The 15,575-nt window shown below is 41.3% G+C and overlaps 1 protein-coding gene across 1 annotated transcript in view; it reads right to left on the bottom strand.

Moving 5' to 3' along the window:
- LOC126334812 (heparan-alpha-glucosaminide N-acetyltransferase-like) overlaps positions 1–15,575 on the bottom strand; it is a 92,978-nt gene that overhangs the window by 31,256 nt on the left and 46,147 nt on the right. The window contains exons 6-7 of the mRNA XM_049997453.1: positions 11,203–11,310; positions 3,883–4,152 (exon numbers count right to left, since the gene is read on the bottom strand). Of these exons, the coding sequence (XP_049853410.1) occupies positions 3,883–4,152; positions 11,203–11,310 (378 nt within the window). The remainder of the gene's footprint in view (positions 1–3,882; positions 4,153–11,202; positions 11,311–15,575) is intronic.

Here is a 15,575-nt window from a genome sequence, read left to right as displayed (position 1 = left end):
GCTGTAGTATTTCCAGTACTAACCACAAAACGGAACGACATATGCCCCGCACATTTACAGAACACTTGGCATCTTTTTTGTCTGAATGGATGCTACTAGTTATATATGAATGACATACAACATGACCACAAACTATGAATTGAGGGTTGCAGCAATGGTCTGTTTTGGCACCTATTCTGTTAGGTATCTACACCTATGAACTACATAGGATATACCGGAAAAGGTAAAAGTTTTACAATTCGCAGATGAGACTGTCTATGGGACCAGTCCAGCTGGTTCCAGTGGCCAATCTTACTCATGATGATGTGATGGGGTCAACAATTTCAAAGCCAAAAGTGCCGCTGGGTCTTAGCTTGGCAACCAATCCAGTTCAGATGAAAGCAGAACCCAGTAAATACAAAGTAGAATAGTGTGACCCACAACCCAAGAGCAATAAGCAAAGAATCAGAGTGTTTAGCTTCTCCATGCAGCTATTCTCAAGCTGATGAATATTGGGCAGCAGGGTAAGCTTTTCATCAACGAGGAGTGCCAACATAACTGTGCAACAATGTCAAAGTGCTGGGTAGCTAAGCAGCTATCTGTGTCAGGATGAACCGTGGTATGATAAAAATGCATGGTTCATACAAGAATATTGGAACCATGGGGAAGAGTCTATGGCAGGGCCCTTTGGACGGCACCTTGGAGCTGGCATTTGGCCTTGGATACAGATCGAAAGCTACAGCAAATGCAAAAACTAGTAAAATTACAGCCCAGTATTTTCTATTGGTCCAACAGACATCGCTAACCAATTTATGGTGATAATGGAAGGTGTAGCACCCAGTACAGAGCCCTGAGGGATGCCATTCTCTTGGACCTGTGGGTAGCTGAGCGACATCCCAACTGCTACCCAAAATGATTGGTGACGTAAAACTGGGAAGTAAAAATTGGTACAGAGCCTTAGAAGCCCCCAATCTTGGAGGGTAAGAAAAATGTGATATTTGAGACAGGAAAGACTGCAGTGAGATGTTTCATCTAACCACGTAGTCAGTTGTGGACCGTACTGAGGTACTTCCTAGTATACACCCTGATAGGGGGACAAAAGGCCCCATGATTTGAGAACCCAGTTTCACCATCACACTACCATCATTTTAAGCAATTTGCAGAGTGCACTGGTGACACTAATTGGTAAGTACCTGTCAATGGACATTGAGTTTTCCCTGCTTTAAGGATTGGGATGACGGCATTACTGACCCTCTGCAAAACAATTCATGGCACAATTCAGTTGAAGACCCTGAGTAGATGGTGGAGTCTATGAGCCACATTCAGTTGTTGGATCATCTGATTCTGCATTGAAACAGGGCCTGGTGCTGCAATTGTGCTACAAGACTCTAACAACCTTGTTGATACAATCTGATGAAGAGGGGGTGAAAGTGATGACAGAGACATACAACTGCCAAATGGCTCTTCAGAGAACACACTGTTTGGCAACTGGATCACTGGGTGGTGGAAAGGAAATGACCGAACTACTGGAAAGTAATGACTGCCACAAAGATTTTCATACAGTGACCATTTTTGTAAAGCCATGAGATTGGGGGAAGAGATCGTAAGGTCTGTGCTGTTAGGTATCGATACCACCCCATGGGTGTCACAGTTGGCAATGGAATTGCAACTTTCTGTCTGACACTGACAGCAGCTATGCGGGATCTGACACACCCAATGGTGCGCACCTGCTGCCCCCCACACCTCCAGCAGCCAAGACCACAAGTGCCCTCTGCCACAGCAATATAGTACGGCTGGTGGCAGCCACTCAACCCACTTGCACTTGGAGCCTCTTCGCTACAACACATTCGTTCACCCTTAGTACAGCGAATCTCTTCCTTGCCGACAATTTGATAGTTGATAGTTTTTTGCTGCATTATTTGTAATGAGTTTTCGAAAGCTTGGAAAAATACAAGTTAAGTAAATCTGTTTACTGTGTTAACTTGTTCGCCAATCATTTCTGCTCCTGGCCAGTTTTCCTGTGACAACAGGTTTTGCACTAATCTGCAGCCCACCTCTCCTTACCGTTGTGTACGAAGTTGTATACAACAAGATTGATGCCAAAAAGATGTGGCACTGAACTGAGTAGGTGTACCATCAGTGAGGAAACACAGATAAAGATTGGAAAACAGTTGGTCAATCAGAAGGAATCTAAAAGAACAATGTTGAATTTCCCCAGAGAGGCTGACTGAAATAATCAAGCAGGAGATAGAGGAGAGAGAGGGTTCTCAGATTACTGTGGCCATTTCAAGGAATGTTACACGCCCCACTCAGAGGTAAAGAAACATTGCAAATTGTGATGCCTGGAGATCATTTGTGATAGCACTGTCAATGCTTTCATTGGTGTATGGAGAGGAATCCATCCACTGAAGACATGCATGTGAACAATGTACAGATGCCTCCAGTATGGTTCTTACAGAAGGCACAGTAATATGAAACGGATGGAGAATGGTCATCAATGAAATGCATTTATTGGAGAGCATCAGAGACCAGAACGACAATAACTTATATTTCTAGTGGGTGACAGTAACATTCTATGCTGTTCCATTGAATTAAAACATTAAGTGCATCCTGGGTGTGAAGGGACCACTCCATGATCACTGTCTGCCACTGGTGAGAGGGGAATAACATTGAAAAACACTGCTTCTGTGTCCAAAGGTGTGAGGTCACAGGAGTAGCCTTCTTCCAAGATTTATTTTTCTCCTTAGCTACTTTAAAGGGTTAGGACTCCTACAAGGGCTTGTCCACTGAGAGGATAGGGACTGAAGGTGAGCGTGCAGCTCTAAGACCCACAATCCATGCTCCCTTCAGCCACTGAATGGTATCAGCTTGCTGGTGCATAGATTTACAGAGACACGATTCCCTAAATGGACCCCTGTCACTAGTAGATGCTAGGGAAAGATGCACCTTCTCCAGTCAGAAGCAGACAGATGAGGTCCCCAAAGACGGTGCTGCAGGAACCACAAGAAGAGAGGTTTTAGCTATGATAGGTAAACATTGATGCAATGAAGGGAGTAAATACTCAAGATGCAGCCAATGACCTGGTGACAGTAGTGGCAAAAGTTTACACAACTGGGACAGGATCCAACTGAACATACCTTTTCTGAGTTTCAAAACACAAGAGGCAACCGAAGACCTAAAATCCCTTAGTTTTACGTTCCTTAATTAGTGTAGGATACTTCAGAGAATGAGGAAGATGACTGTCTAGGCAATAGACAGAAAGATGGTTCCTCACATGTTTTTCATAAAATGGCCAAAAACAGTCCCCACAAATTGGGTTGTTCATGCAATGGGAACACACATGCCTGAAGCATTGTCACTGAAAGCACCACATTGGAGATGGAAAATATGGTTTTACATCACAACAGATTACTATGTTTTTGACTTTCTCTGGAAGCAAATCTCCCCTCAAAAGTGAGGATGAATTCTCTGGTTGTTGTTGTCTGGCAAGCCTCAATGTACACGACATGCAAAGTGGACCCCTTGCTGCTCCAAGATATCATGTACTTTCTTATCAATCAGCAGGTTTTAAGTCCCAGTGAAAAATTAGTTTTTCTTATTTGTACACTATTCAAAAACTTATGTTCCTCTCAGACATAGATGTAATCATTAGTAAAGATCATCATTAAATACAATTTCAACAGAAAAATCATAAAACTGCAAAATATCATTGACAACAAAAGAAACTTTTATGTCATATATACAACACTAACAGTGACGAGTATTTCTTATGTACACAAGCAACAAAGTCTCTGTAGTTCATTAATTCATTGGTATATTACGTAATACACATCACAAAATGTAGATCAAAATTCTAGCCTGGAAAAGTCTTCTAGAAATTTGTAAATATATGCGGTGAGTTACCTGAATGCCCCTTCTCGTGACATTAGTAAACTCTCTATTGTGCCAATCACCATGTAGCAGGCACCAAGCCTCTGCAACACTCCAGGCAGCCGCAGGGTCTTCACATCAGGTTTTGTACCATGGTTGCCACATGAATTCAGAATTACTCCTAAGGCAATAAGGAAAAGTGATCTACGTAACACGTGTCCAAGGACATGGAGCTTCGGTTTACTGGAGCGCAATTGTGTGCGCAGAGATATCGCCAAGCTCAAACCCATTATCCACATAAACCTGTCAACAGAAAATGGTTTCAAATACTCTTATTTTATTGCACTGAACTGTAGAAAAGATGTATGTTTTCATTATCTCCCCCCCCCCTCTCTCTCTCTCTCTCTCTCTCTCTCTCTCTCTCTCTCTCTCTCTCTCGTGCACACACACACACACACACACACACACACACACACACACACACACACACACACAGACAGACAGACAGAGAGAGAGAGAGAGAGAGAGCACACTGTATTTCACAGATTAAAGAAACATTTGTTTCTCACTTGAGTCTTTTCATTTCAGAAAAATTATAATTCATTGTATACCAAATCACACTTACAAGCTGCAAATACTTGAATTTCTACATAAACTTGAAACTTAATCTACTTTCAGACAGTGGTGCCTGTCATTCTTACAATCTCTGTATCAGCACATATACTCAATCTGTATATCCACTTTTGCATCTTAGGAAGAGCTGTTTAATATAGCATCCAACATATGTTAAATTTCGAGTAGCTATACTCAAACAATGGAAAATCAAACAATGGAAATTATATGTCTATACTGTTGCACACATACTTGCAAGATGATTGGGAATCATTTCTTGGATAACGACAAGTGTTTTAGATTAAGAGCTGTAAAGAGAGTAGTAATTGTTAAGGTCTTTGTAGTCTGCTGTGTTATAAGCATAAATCTTCAACTGAATTCATATGAGGAATGGGCAGAATAGCTACAGTCATTATACATGAGAATTATAGATCTTACTAGGACACCGAGAGAAATCAGCCTTGTCCTTTTTGAAGGAACCACTCCCTAGCATTAATCTTAACTGCTTTATAGGAAACACACAAACCATACAAAACTTAATCCATCCATGCACAGGGACTTTCAGTCCTTTGAGAAGTAGTTTACTATGGTTTGTGCAACTGGAGAGCCTATTACTGTGCCATTCATTATTTTATACCTCAACAAAAATTATTAATTTCTGAAAATCTGCATCTACACCGATATGTTGCAATCCACCTAACGATGTGTTGTGGAGGATACCACATACTAATACAAGTTATTTCCTTTCCTGTTCCACTCACAAATATAAATGAGGGAAAAATGACTGTCTTTATGCCTCCATACAAGCCCTTATTTCTCGTACCTTATATTCATGGTCCTTACAAGCAATGTATGCTGGAGGCAACACAATTATACTGCAGTCAGCTTCAAATGCCAGTTCTCTAAATTTTCTCAATAGTGTTCCTTGGAAAGTGTGTTGCCTTTCTTCCATGGGTTCCTGGTGGTGGTGGTGTGTTGGGGCTTATGGGCGTTCAACATTGAGGTCATCAGCGCCCTGACACACATTAAAAGGAACAAATGTGGACAGACCTAAGAAAACTAAAGCTCACACTCAAAGAAAGCAGGAAAAGAAGGAAAATATGACATAAGAAAGTAAAACCTAAGGAAAGGGGAAACATAGCAACAAGACTGTCACAGGAATTTGTTATTGGCTGCCCACTTACATAAAATATGGGCTAGCTTGTCACACAGTGAGCAAATTAAAATCCTCCCCCTAAAATCTTTGTAAAAACGTTCCCATTTGAGTTCCCAAAGCATCTCCGATCCCGAACACTTGAGGAGTACTGAAGAATAGGTCGCACTAGCATTCTATATGTGGCCTCCTTTATAGATGAACTGAAGTCTACCATTTACCTTTCCTACTCCAACCCTCACATGCTCATTCCATTTCATATAGCTTTACAACATTATACCCAGATATTTAAATAACATTACTGTAAAGCAGGAGAAAACACATAAAAGTTAATGAAATTTGCAACCAGTGGTTCCTCCTTCAACAGCAGGTTGAAGGGAAAGAAAGGGGGATCAAGGAAAATGACTGACAATGGAAAAGTCAACCAGAACTGTGGGTCAGGGGAGACTTACTGGATGGGATGAGGAGGACAGCTTTCTTTCTCATCCCATCCATTATGTCTACCCTGGCCCAGGTTTGGGGCGACTTTTCTATAATCCTCCCCATTTCTTAAACCTTGTCAGTCATTTTCCTTGATCCCTCTTTCTTCTCCCTCAACCCCGTTGCCAGAAGAATGGATCGCTGATTCTGAAAGCTTGGACATTTCGTTAACTCTCACGAGTGACCTCTTGGTGAGTAGTTTTTATCATCCAATTATATTTCATTATTTCATGACACTGCCGATCACACTGATAACATATCACCTCCAAGGTGTGTTACAGCAGTCTGATAACAGGCATGAAGTGACCTAAGGTGTATTTAGTATCAAAAAGAAAATTATCTTAATAAAACTACATAATTATGAGACAGAATTGCTGGCCAGTACCTACCTTCAGAAGAAATGTCACTACTGCTGACAGGCACAAATAAAAGTATACACACTATTGTAGCTTTTGGAACCAGTTACTTTCTAGTGGAGGACAAAGGGATGCACTGGGAAAATTTAAAAATGATGGGCATGTCACTCAGCCCCAGTACGACAGGGGATCGACCAACAGTTGTGAACATGAGGTTCTCCCTCTAATTAATAGTAACAACACTGAAAACAACACTTTTTATTGCCAGCAGTACTACCACCACCACCACCACCACCACCACGGCAGCGACAACCTGCATGAGGTGCCACCACATCTGTCCTCAGATCATCCAGGGTTGCCACAAGTTTCCTGAAGTGATATTCCCTCCTGACAATTCCTCAATTTTCAAATAAAGTTTTAGCTTTTTTCCTTAGCAAATTCTGAGATCTGTGGGGTAAGTTAACAGGTAAGTTGACAAAAACTGTGAGGACTTCTATATTTCTGAACATCTTACTAACTCTAAATTACAATGAACAGCACGTTATTCTCTCCTTACAGGCTTTATGATCTGACGGGTCAGGTAAATTTTGTAACTAAAAGCCAACTTGCTCTCTCTCTCTCTCTCTCTCTCTCTCTCTCTCTCTCTCTCTCTCTCTCTCTCTCTCTCTCTATTTTTTTAAGCATTTTTGGGTTTATTAACAAGTTGACTTGAGAACTTTGAAGTGTTTGCTCCTTCTCCTATACAGGATGTATGAACTTTCCAGGCAAGATAATCTGTCAGGTGTCTGACCACCTTGTCCGTAACTGCTTTATAATAAGTGAAGATATTTTAAACTCATCTTGCAACTATCGTACCAGAAGCAACATTGCCAAATGAGAGAATACTTTAAAACATGCAAACAGACGGTGTTTCCTGGTCTGACTGAAAATCGGACATAACATATTGTAAGCAACATCAACCACTCTTGTCATGAACTGGTTTTAGATTCAGAAAGTAAGCCAGATTGTAAATATGTTTCACTACAGACCACTATGGTATTTTATTTGGATTTCCCTAAATCATTTCAGGCAAATGCCGGGATGGTTCCTTTGACAGGGCACGGCCGATTTCCTTCCCAATCCTTCCCTAAACCGAGCGTGCGCTCCGTCTCTAATGACCTCATTGTCAACGGGACGTTAAACACTAACTACCACAACCATTTTATTTGGAGACAAATATACGCATTTTCTTGTAGTTACAAAGATGGATTTATAATACTTTCAATAACTTAAGGAGAAAGATTAGAAATATGTAGGCCTCTTCAAAAAAGCGTAAAAGAGTTGTATAAACCAATAATATAGTGAGCACCAATAAAATGTTGCCTCTTTTATGTTCATTATTGTAGGCTATTACCCACTGTGTTATGTCCTTTGTTTTACACATATTGCACAATTTTTCTCTCAAGAAAATTATGAGTACATAGCACACATACCACCAGGACTGCCAAAGTTTTCTTCCTAGCACCACTCTCTCTTGAATATACACTCTAAGACAAAAGACACGAAGCATTACAAAGGAATTATCTGTATGGAACAGAAATTGGTAGATCTGATGTACTTGTAGAGACAAACAAAAGCATCACAAATTGAGCACATCAATAACAAGTTTGTCCATCTCTGCCCACTATGCAATCAGTTATTTGGCTCGGAATTGATTGACAGAGTTGTTGGATGTCCACCTGAGGGATATCATGCCAAATTCTGTCCAATTGGCGTGTTAAATCATCATAATCCTGAGCTGGTTGGAGGGCCCAGCACAAATGCCCAAAAGTTCTCAATTTGGGAGAGAACTGGTGACCCTGCTGGCCAAGGTAGGGTTTGGCAAGCACAAACAAAAGGAGTCTAAACTCTCACCATGTGAGGTGGGCATTATCTTGAAGAAATGTAAGTGCAGGATGGCTTGGCATGAAGGACAACAAAATGGTATGTAAAACATCGTCGACATACCACTGTGCTGTAGGGGCAAAGCAGAAGACAATCAAAGATGTCTTGCTATGAAATGGCACCTCAAACCATTACTGCTAATTGTTGCCGAATGGTGATCGACAGTCAAGTTGGTATCCTAGCACTGTCTGGGACACCTCCAGACACTTTTTCAATGGTCATCAGGGCTCAATTTGAAGCAGGGCTCATCACTGAAGACAGTGCTACTCCAACCAATGAAATTCCAGGCTGAAGATGTGTCTACATCTAAATGCATACTCCACAAGCCACAAGCATGATGTGTGGCAGAAGGTATCACATACCATTACTAGACATGTACCATTGCTAGTCGTTTCCTTTACTGTTCCACTCAGAAATTGAGTGATGGAAAAACAACTGTTTATATGCTACTGTATGAGCCCTACTTTCTCATAACTTCAGAGTGCTCATGTGAAATATATGTTGGCAGCAACAGAATCATTCTCCAGTCAGCTTCAAGTCACTGTTCTCCAAATTCTCCAACAGTGTTTCTCAAAAAGGATGTTACCCTCACTCCGGGGACACTCATTTGAGTTCCGGAAGGATCTCTGTAGCAATTATGTGCTGTTCGAACCTACCGGTAACAAATCTAGTAGTCCATCTCTGGATCGCTTCAATGTCCACCTCCAGTACGCTCAAACAGCTCACAGTAGTGTCCCACATGTGGTCTTCTTTACAGATGTACCACACACTCCCAAAACTCTCCCAGTAAACTGAACTTGACCATTCCACCATCTCTATCACAATTCTCACATGCTCGCCCCACTCCATGTTGCCCTGGAACATTATACCCAGACATCCAAACGGCATGCCTGTACCAACCAGAACACTACCAAGGTTGCATCTAAACATTATGGGTTTGCTCTCCTACTCATCCACCATTCCATATTTAAAACCAGCTGCCATTCATCACACCAACCAGAAACCTTGTCCAAATCATTCCACACCTTTCTACAGTCACTCAACTTTTGACATCTTTCTGCACACCATAGAGCATCATCACCAAAAAACTGTGCACCACCATGCTCACCCTGTCTGCCAAATCACCAATGTATACAGAAAATAATAGTGGCCCCATCACACCTCCTTGAGGCACCCCTTATCATACCATAGTCTCTGAAGAACACCTGCTGTCGAGGACAACATACCGGATTCCATTACCCAAGAAGCCCCCAGAGACACTGGTATATCCATGATTCATGAATCCATTCCATACCTGCCCCCTACCCCCCCCCCCCCCCCTTTCCACAACAGTCCACAGTGGGAACTATGTCAATTGCACCCCAAAAACCTAGAAATACAGAATCTGCCTGCGGCTCCCCATCCATAGCCTGTAGCATACCACATGAGAAAAGGGCAACCTGAGCCTCAAAAGAGTGATGCCCTCTATATCCGTGATGACTCATGGACATAAGCTTCTCAGTCTCAAGAAAATCCATCATATTCAAATTGAGTATATGTTCACAGATTCTGCAGCAAAGCAATGCTATGGATACCGGTCTGCAATTCTGCAGCTGCAGGTCCACTCTTTCGCTGTTCTCACATACAAGAGTCACCTGTGCTATGCTCAAGTCACTTGGGACTTTGCACAGGGTGAATGATTCACAATATATGCAAGCTAAGAAAGGGACCAGATCCGTAAAGTACTGCTTGTAAAACCAAATTGGGATTCCATTCAGACCAGGCAACTTATTTGTTTTCAACTCTTTCAGTTGTTTCCCTACTCCAGTACTGAGTGCCTACAGTCAGCATGTTTACTTTACTTTGTTTCCGTGTACAGGTGGAATTGTGAGGTTTTCGCTTGTGACCCCATTGCTTCTTGCATGTTCTTGTTCGTAAGGTCTTGCTTGGTCATCCGTCGGCGTTCTTGTCCGGCCTTTCCTGTTCGTTTTATTTGTGCACGGGCAGTTCCTGTTCGGTCCCGCCGCACTTTCGTCCTCTGCAACCCCGTGACCGCTCTGGTCACAGTTACAACACCTACGCCAGAGATAGTTAGTACTATGTTGTCCATATGAGAGGCTGTTCGATGGTTAAATGGCAGTATGTCTGTATGATTCTCTTGCATGAACAATTTCGTAAACACAAAACTTAAAACTTCAACTTTCCTTTTGCTATCTTCAATTGCCACACCAGATGGGTCAATTAGTGACTACATGGAAGTCTTACACCCACTTAACAATTTTACAGAGGACGAGAATTTCCTCAGGTTCTTTGCCAGATCTTTTGCTAACGTACAGTCCGGTAGTTATATGGTTTGCACAAAGATCTTTTCACAGATGCACGTACGTCTACTACCCTACATTTCAGCAAGACAATGCCCGCCCACACACGGGCATGGTGCACAGCAATCTACCTATAGGACAGTCCTTTCAACATGCAAGATGCCTGGAACATTCAATGGCTGGAACACACTTCCTTGAAGCAATAGATTCACATTTCTTGAGAGTGACCAGCAGGTTTTCATCTACCCTGACAAGACTGGTGTATATTGAATCAAATCGGAACTGACTGGGGCAAATACGGGGTACTGCTGCACCAACGGGGATGGAAATGGCCTCCTGAATGTGACTGCATTGAAGAGCAAACAGTACATCATATACCATTTGAATGTTACCTTAGAGCATTCACAGGAACAACGGAAGACCACAATTTGTCTGCAGAAGCTTATGACTTTGATAGTAATAACAAAACACTATACAGCAGAATTAATAAAAATGGTTTTATGTAACTATAAAAAACAGATAAACATACCATGGGAATACAAGGTCTGCTACTGTGAGACCGTTCCATACGGAATGCTTGAAAAACCAGTAGTGGCCTCCTCCATAGTTGACAAATATCATCAGTGCTAGGCATAAGCTGAAAATAAAAAAATATGTTGATTTCAGTATTTTACTAATTAGTTCTTTTTTTTATTATTATTATTCTAATATTGATCATACTCTCTCCTGCCCCCACCTCTCTCTCTCTCTCTCTCTCTCTCTCTCTCTCTCTCTCTCTCTCTCTCTCTCCCATGAGCTAATATAGATAACAACATATCATTACAACTGAACCATCAATGTTTGAGTTACCATAACAGGCCCATCACGCTATATTATGAAAGGAATCCTCTCTTGTAGACTATGATAGGTGACACACACACACACATAACAGACCAAAAAATCACAAGAACTATTGAGTTATGTGTTCTATTTTGAAATGTAAGAATAGGTAACATTTACAATGAATCTGTCTTCCATTCAATGCCAATAACCATCTTGGCATGAAAAATTGTCTTCTGGTAATACCTCTACAAGTTCAGTAACAAGCCTTATGATTACTCACTATCTATATTTCACCTGTCCTGGTATACTATAGAGTATTCACAATTCCTATTACACAGTTGTACGTGTTGTGAAGGGGACTCAGGACAGCGATATTTGGTAATAAACCTATGTCCAGAAACGCACCATTTGGAAGATAAACAACTTTGAACAAAGGTAGGCAATACACATTGACAGGGGAGGCTTGTCAGGTGATGTCACATGTTGTCAGAGAACAATCAATGAATTGGAGTGCACGTACATCTGTTATCATGGATTGATCAAGAAAGACAGTGCACTACAGAATAGCAGAGTATACAATTTCTGATTGCAGCGACATTGTTAAATCTAGCCTAGTCATCAAATATGGGGTGTCTAGGAAACCTGATTTCTCAAGTCGATAAACAATTCAACAAATCATATTAATTAGTTTCAAGTTTTACTACGAAATAAAAAAATTCAATACTTAACTTTGTGTTACACAGATGCGTCACAAGCAAAGGGCAACATACAAAATAAGCAAGAATTCTATGTTTGAGCTACATAGAACATACAGCAAAGTAACTAGTGTCGATGATGCTATAGAACTTGCTAATCTTGAAACTACTCTTCAATTGAGCTACGACCAGTTGGACGCAGTACTTATGTCCTCTTCATATAGAGGCCACTACCATCGCATTGTCATCCTGGAGACTGGTCAGTCAGCGAGCTATTGGCTGACTTCTTCTCACAGCCGTCTCTTCTCTTTCATTCCAGAGTGGCATGCCAGCACTTGACTTTAGGCCGTAACAGACATGTTGCTCATCTCCCCCCTTCCTCCTCCTCCTCCCCCCCCCCCCCCCCCCCCCAGCATTCTGTCCACTCCTCCACCCCTTCTCTCTGCCATCCCACCTTCTCCTCTTCCCCCTATTTGTGTTCATCTCCTCACCTTTCTTTCCTGTGTCCATGTCCACCTTTTCCCCTCTCTCTACCCATCTCCATCCCTTCCCTTTCTCTGTTCATTTCCTCTTCTCTCTATGTTTATTCATCCTCTCCTCCCCATCACTCTGTCTGTCTCTTCCTCCACCTGTCTTGGTTCATCTCCTCCTCTCCTCTCTATCTGTCCATCTTCTTCTACTCCTCCTCCTATCTGTGCCTATCCCGTCCTTCCCTCTTGCTGCCTGTCCATCTCCTTGTCCTCCCTTCTCTCTTCATGTTATTACACTCACCCCAATAGGAGGCTGAAGGTTATTATGCCTACAGAGTACCAAACTTGACTGAAATCTTTCCATGGATTTCGGGAGAGCTTTTTACCCAAGGCACTGTATGCATATTCACACGTGAAATATATTTCACTCATATTTAACATATTTCATGCATATTTGAACACATATTTTACCTGTATCTATAATGAATTCCCCCTGCAGTTTCATTTTCACACAGCTCAACGTTTATGATGACATACCTCCTGAAATGTGTGTTTTAAAATTATGTATCTTTCTACATACATTCAGTGGTATATGTGAACACTGGCTGTGAAGAGTGTTGTGAACAGAGTTAGTAGCAAAAAAATAGTAAATTAAAAAATCCTGCAGTTTTCACATATCTCAGTATTTGTATCATATCTTCTGATCTGTGCATCATACAATGACACAATTTTTGTAGACACATTCAGTGGAAAATTTGGCTACTGTACGTGAAAAATGTTGCTCATAGTCAGTAGTGATGAAGTAATAAATTTAAATGTCTTGCACGATGTGGTAGTTTCTCATGGATTCAGTGTTTATGACGTCTTATCTCCTGAACTAAGTGTCTTACACTGATTTAATTTTTTTGGTACAATTAGTGCATATGTGAATACTGTCTGAAAAATGTGTCAGGAATACATTTAGCAGTAAAGAAGTAATCAATTAAAATGCCTAGCTTGATGTGGCAGTTTTACTGCACGAACAGCAAAACTGTAGAAAGTGACATCTTTTTCTTGCTTTTATCACTTTGTGCAGTTGTCAGTCAGAAAAAGTTTTGTTAAGATTTGAAATTATTTATATAGTCTTTTACACATCTCTAAGTGCTCTCATTCTCAAAAAACCAGGCAATTTCACCCATGAGGTCATTCTGCTCCACGACACTGCAAAGCCTCATATGGCCAACACAGTCGTGACATTCCAGCAGAAATTCAAAGGGGAGGTTCTCGGCCACCCTCCAAACAGTTCGGACCACTCTCCCTCTGATTACGTTATTTTTGGTTCCCTTAAAAAGGCTCTGAGAGGCAAACGATTCACCTCGGACGAAGACGTCCAGCTGTACGTGGGGAACTGGTTAACATCGCAGCCCCAGGAATTTCATGAGACAGTCATTTACTACCTTGTGACACAGTGGGACAAGTGTCTCAACATCAAGAGTCAATATTTTTAACATACAGGAACTGGTTTCTTAATGCCCCTTATATATAATGTTTGCAGTAGAAATGGGTGTTAAACTGACCATGGTCTATAGGAATCTTAGAAAAATAGACTTGGACTCATATAGCAAAGACTTATACTCACACTTATCTGAAGTTAAAACTTTGGTAAGAAATCCCATGCACCTTGAGAAAATGGCAGATGAAGTGATGTCTGCCACTGTTAACTCATACTTAAAAAACTATCCAGTCACCAAGAAGTGCACAAACAGGAATGTAGATTGGTTGATCAATAATATGGAATTTCTAAAGAAGAATATTCAACTTTGCCAGAAGGAAATGACAACGAGCAAAATATCAGAGTCCTTGCCAAAGACAATCTTGATATTAAGCTAGCAAATCCATCATCCTGGGAGGTATTTTGTGAGGAGTTAGAAAGTGCAGCTGTTAGGGCTAGACTTTCACAAGAATACCAGCAAATCCAGGAGGCACTCAGAGAAAGGAGGATAGTGAGTATACAAGAACAAGGCATGAGATGCTGGACTTGCTTTGTAAGACACACTTCTCTCAGTGCATTCTTGCAGATAACACAGACTAAGATTCAGTCTCCATGACACACTGGTTTTCAGGTAACCAACAGGAGAACTGGAGATATGTCAGAGATAGTGCTGACTTTAGGAAAATCCAGTGGTGGTGGGAACATTTCAATCATGTACGTCACCAGGCTCAGATGGAATATTTCTGGCTCTATTACAACAAACAGGAGAGAGATTAACCAGACACCCATATAGTCTGTTCAGAATCGGTCTAGCAGCAGGGGTCATTCCTAATGCTTCAAAGACAGTGAAGATTGTTTTCATTCCAATGCCTAGGAGAAGTAGTCACACTGAGGCTAAGGACAGAGGACGATCATAAAGACATCAGAAGGACTGGTTAATGTTTATATTAGTGAAAGGAGGTTAACTGAGGTTCCTCTACATGAAAACAACACACATTTCAACTGAACAAATCATGCAAAACTGCAAACTTTTTAGGAGGTGGAAAAAGCTCTACACTTTCAGAAAATTGTTCTCTGTGTCTTGCTGAATACTGAGGAAGCTTTTTGTAAGATGACCTTCAAATCCATGGTTAGAGCTGCAGAAGCGCATGGCATTAACATCATTAACTGGTGGATTAAGACAGTGCTTGGTAGACAAAGGTACAAACCACAATGATGAATGAGAAAATGGCGGTCAGCACCACAAGAGGGTTTCCTGAAGGAGGACTTTTGCCTCCACTACCGTGGAAGCTAGAATGAACTCATAAAATAGTTAAACACCAGAGCTTATTTTTTGCAAGGATATACAGACAATTTAGCCATAGAAATACTTGGCAAATCTGCAAGTACTATTAGAACAATAGCACAATTCACTCTGAACGCTGTTCAATACTGGTGCAAGAAA

The sequence above is a fragment of the Schistocerca gregaria genome, chromosome 1 (genome assembly GCF_023897955.1).
Source record: "Schistocerca gregaria isolate iqSchGreg1 chromosome 1, iqSchGreg1.2, whole genome shotgun sequence".
Taxonomy (NCBI): Eukaryota; Metazoa; Arthropoda; class Insecta; order Orthoptera; family Acrididae; genus Schistocerca; species Schistocerca gregaria.
Note: the sequence above shows the minus strand (reverse complement) of the source record. Positions and strands in the feature narration are given on the sequence as shown.